The sequence below is a fragment of the Gekko japonicus genome, unplaced genomic scaffold, assembly GCF_001447785.1.
Source record: "Gekko japonicus isolate JY-2015 unplaced genomic scaffold, Gekko_japonicus_V1.1 scaffold2194, whole genome shotgun sequence".
Taxonomy (NCBI): domain Eukaryota; kingdom Metazoa; phylum Chordata; class Lepidosauria; order Squamata; family Gekkonidae; genus Gekko; species Gekko japonicus.
The window spans coordinates 70698-75793 of NW_015166486.1; the positions used below are offsets into that span (position 1 = coordinate 70698).

General features: G+C 48.8%; 1 protein-coding gene across 1 annotated transcript in view; it reads left to right on the forward strand.

Annotated features, from left to right (window-relative positions):
- Nucleotides 1–396: 396 nt before the first annotated feature.
- NLE1 (notchless homolog 1 (Drosophila)) overlaps nucleotides 397–5096 on the forward strand; it is a 27886-nt gene continuing 23186 nt past the window's right edge. Inside the window, 1 exon segment of the mRNA XM_015412155.1 lies at nucleotides 397–402. Coding sequence (XP_015267641.1) covers nucleotides 397–402 — 6 coding nt within the window.

The window sequence follows — 5096 nt, forward strand, 5'->3', positions numbered from 1 at the left end:
CTGGTCAGGGCCTCCAACTGGATTTAGCACCTCCCATTTTCTTTTTTAAATTTTAATTGTTTGCTGCCATTTGTTCTGAGCTATATTTGGGTGTCTGCAGATAGTGTTCCCTCTGAGCTGAGTTAGTGTGAGTTAGCTCACAGTTTTTTAGCCTCTGACTCACAGATTTCTGCCTTAGCTCAGGAAGGACGGCTCCAGAGCAAACTGATTTGTGCAGTCGCCAAATCACTCGCTCACAACTGTAATGCCGGTAGCTCAGAGAGTAGAATTCTTGCTCACAGGACTCCACGGCTTAGAGGGAGCATTGCAGATTAGAATGGGACACTGGGAGATCCCCAGGATCTCGAGCAGAGTGTTTCTAACTCGGTGAACAGGTGGCAGAAAGATCCGTCGTAAATGCAGGTGAGAGCAAACAGGCTCTAAATCTCGAACTCGCTGCACCTGCCCACAAAAGAGCTTTTGGAGCTGGGAGGAGCCAGGCCACCTGAGAGTGTCTTGGGGGGGGGGGGCGCAGCAGCTGAGAGAAGGGGGACTGTTGGGGAAGGGGATAGAGAGGAAGTATGGGAAATGTGGAGTGTTGTACAGAGTTTGGGTCCCTCCCCCTTAAAGCGGGTCCTGCACGGCTGGAGCAGAAAGGAGGACCGTTCTCCTTTGCCCCCTGTGGGGGGGTGGGGCGGCTGCCTCCTGCGGCCCTTGCTGCGGAGGAGGGGGTGACAGATACTCTGGAGGCCAGAGGAGGAGGAGGGAAAGGGCGTTGAGTTGGGGTGGGGGAGTGAAAGATGGGAGAGAGGCATCCGGAATTTTGAGGGGTGGGTGGGAGAGGTAAATTATTTCCCCTCCTCCTATTAGAGATCAAGACAGCCTGGCCTGGTGAGCACTTTAGCACAGTTAAGCAAGAGCCCCCCCCTTCAAGCAACGCACAGTAAATTCAGGAAGGGATGGCTCCAGAGCAAACTAGTTTATGCCAGAGCCAAATCGCTTGCTCACAACTTTAATGCCAGTCGCTCACAAAGTAGAATTTTTGCCCACAAGACTCCACAGCTTAGAGGGAGCATTGGCAGTGAGGTAGATGGGGCTGAGAGAGCTCTGCGAGAACTTGTGACTGACCCAATGTCACCCAGCTGACTGCGAGTGGAGAAGTGGGGAATCAAACCCGGTTCTCCAGATGAGATTCCACCGCTCTTACCCACTACACCAAACTGGCTCCCAGTCATCCTGATCTACCTCCCTGCACTCTGCTCTCCATACTTCTTTTGCAGTAGTGTTGCGGAAGAGGCGTGCTGGCCCCAGCCACCCTGTTTCTAGCATGCACGAGACCTGATCTCTTCCTTTCCTTCAAGGCAGCTCCTCCAACAGTGACTGCTGCGTCCTCGTCCCACTCTCCTTGCTGCTATCCCTCCCTGGGTTCTCCTCCTGATCGCCCCTCCCATTTGCTCCTTAGACTATGGGAGTGTGTGTACATTGTATGCAACACGATAGGCCATAGATCTGCCTCCGTGTACAATTGGCTTATAAATCGAATGTATAAATAAATAAATATAGGGTCAATAAATTGGCTCAATAAATCGAATGTATAAATAAATATAGGGAGGGAGGCCCCATACCCTGGTGCCAGGACACACGATCCCTGACTCAAGACTGACTCCACTGGACGTCTGGTTTCACTGGGTTTTAAATCAGCTGTGTGGGCTAGAAGGATTGAAGATCACCAGCGTTGCATGCCAGAGAGCCCCAGGCTCAGTCCCTGGCACGTCCAGTAGCAGGACCAGGGAGGTCTTGGAGAGCCACTGCCAGGCAAGCAGACAGAACTGGGTTACATGGACTTGGCTTAAAGGCAGATCCAGGTGGTCAGCCGTGTTGGTCTGAAGCAGTACGACGAACTGAGAGTCCCGTGGCACCTTTAAGACCAACAAAGGTTTAGTCAAGGTATGAGATCAGTGCGCACACAGCTTATCAGATACATTTGAATGGACCTTAGGCTACACTAGAAAGTCTGAACCTTGACTTCCATTCCAATGTATTTGATAAACTCTGCATGCACGTGAAAGCTCATACCTTAAATAAACCACTGTTGGTCTTAAAGGTGCCATGGGACTCTAAATTTGAGAAAAGGCAGCTATAGACGTTCCTATTAGGGAAGGTCCATAGCCCAGTGTTAGAGCATGTGCTTGGCATGCTAAAGGTCAACAGGTTCAATTCCCAGCCCTTCCAGTTAAACGGATCTCAAAAGAGCAGTGCTTTCTTTGTCTGAGATCTAGGAGGACAACTGTCAGCCAGAGGAGGTAATTCTCTGCTAGGTGCAACAAGGTGTAAGAATGCTTCCAAGATTCATTAGACCAGACTTCACAGGGAGGTGGTTTACAAGCAGAAGGTCCTGATTCAATGCTCACGGCCTTGGTCAAAGGAGTTAGGAATGGCATTTGGCTGTCGGAGAGCTGCTTCCAATCAGCGTAGATGAAACCGTGCTAGATAGATCAATGGTCTAGTTCAGGAATGTCAAACATGCGGCCCGGGGGCCAGATCAAGCCACACACCCCCAGGGCTTCTATCAGGCACGCAGTGGAACTGGCTGTCTTCTGCTTCTTCTTCCAGTTCTGCTGCTCCTGCATCATCGTAGGTTTGCTTACAGATACACACCTGAACAGCATACTCAAGATTGCGACAGCACCGACATTTTGATGCTATAATTCAGAGCAAGGGGTGTCAGTTATCAGACACTATTAAATAAACAAAATATTGCAAGAGTGCTAATGTTTTAAGCATGTTTTTATTTTAAGTTAAAAAAAACCCTTTGTGTCTGTGTCCTTTATAAAGTTTATATCTCCGCCACCTGGCATCACATTTTATGACACACGTGGCCCGGCCCAACAAGGTCTCATTTTGTCAGATCCGGCCCTCTTAACAAATGAGTTTGACACCCCTGGTCTAGCTCATAGGGAGACTCCTGTGGTAATGACCCTTATGTTGTGGTAGCCCAGAACACCAGCCTTGTACGCAGGACCTGGTTTCAGTCCCCAACACTTCCACGTAAAGGATCATGGGTGTTGGGGAAAAGGCCTGTTTGAGACCCCAGAGAATAGCTGCCAGTCAACGTTCAGCTAAATGGACTGGTGGTCTGACTCGGTTTAAGCCAATTTTGCCTTGGTGGCAGCTTTTCATGCAGAAGGTCCCAGGTTCTGTCTCTGTAGCACTGAAGAATGGCAGGGAACAGTTGTTTGGGAAGGTCTTTCTGGCAGAGACCCCCTCCTGCCTGTCAGAGTCGACAATACTGCAACTCGGTCTTGAAGCACAGAAGAATGAGTCCCTTGGAGGCGAGTAGCCATAAGGACTAAGCGGAGCCTCCATCCTCAGAGGTAATGCATCAGTTGCCAAGGGATGCACGATGGGGGGGGGGGGGAGGGGGGCTGTCTGCTCCTTGCAGTTGCCAAGGGATGAACGAGGGGGGGAGGGGGGGAGGGGGCTGTCTGCTCCTTGTGGGCTTTCCAGTACACCAGGCTGGCCACTGTGGGATGCTGGCCTAGATCAGATCCAGAAGAGCTGCTCCTGGTATGAGAAGAAGGACATCAGTCTGTTTGTCCGTCTGAGTTCAGTGGCACCTTGAAGACCAAAGTTTTATTCTGGGTATGAACTTTCGTGTGTTCTGCTGCTTCAGACCAACACGGTTATACCCCCCGGATCTGTTTGTCCGTCTGTCCTTATTTGCCTCAGAGATGTTGGAGGGTGTTACTTAGCACAACCCTTCTCTAGCCCAGAGAAGCTTGGGCCATGATAATAAACTGTATCTGAAGAAGTGTACACGCACCTGAATAAAACTTTGTGGTTGGACATGTAAAAAGGTTCATAAATACTGGATTGGAATACATACAGTCAGTGTTGAACATTACAATACCTTTTAAACCATAGATATTCCTGTTAAACTGTTTACCAGATGACTTAGATAAGAACCATAGATACTTTATTTTACATGTTGTAACAGCAGCCAGAATTTTATTTGCAATGACACGGAGGACATCAAAAATCCCAACACTTTCTGAGTTTATAAGGAAGATTATGGAATGTGCTGAAATTGACAGATTGACAAATATATTAAAAGGAGAAATGGAAGAAGAATTTATGGGACCATGGGGGGCGTTTTATGACTGGTTAAAACACAAGTATTGAGAAATTAAGATTAAATGAATAACAAGAAAGATGGTTATAATAGCTAAGAAGATTTGCACACAGAATGTTAAATTGGATTTTTAATATGTATACTTTCTTTTCCCTTTCCCCCTTTCTATGTATAAACTAATAAAAATACTTTTAAAAAATAAAACTTTTTGGGTTTTAAAGGTGCCACCGGAACCCAAACTTTGTTCTGATAATAAATCTGTAAGCCTTTGCTACCAGACTCTTCTTTCACTGCGACAGACTTACCAAGGCACCCTTCTGCGAATGGACTCAGAAGAGAGCCCTTTGTTCCTTCAATAATGCATGCTTAAAAGGTAAAGGTTCCCTTGCTCGAAAGCCAGTCGAATCCGACTCTAGGGTTGCGGTGCTCATCTCCGTTTCAAAGCCGAAGAGCCAGCGCTGTCTGAAGACGTTTCCGTGGTCATGTGGCCGGCATGACTAAACACCAAGGCGCACGGAACGCTGTTACCTTCCCACCGAAGTGGTACCTATTTATCTACTTGCAATTTCTTGCTTTCGAACTGCTAGGTTGGCAGGAGCTGGAACTAGAGACAGGAGCTCACCCTGTCTTGCGGCACCCGGGTCTTGAACTGCTGAACTACCGACCTTCCACAGCCTGCAGTTCAGCGTCTTAACCACTTGAGCCACCGCATGCTTACTCCCTGGTAAAGCACGTCTGGGATCGCAACCCAACACGGCCACGCTCCTCAGGTCCTCTTGCTATTCTTCCCTTTCCCCATTAGATGGTGCTAGAGTGCCTTCCAGAGAGTCAGGCACCGCCACTTGGCGCAGAAAGATGACGTTGCCCTTTCCTTTGCACGTGGGGAGAGAAAGGAAGAGGGAGACCGGCTGGCTTTGCCGAGGGGAAAGTAAGCGTGCTCCGCCTTTCTGCTTGCGAGCAGGGGCTGTAGGACAAGGGGGTGGGA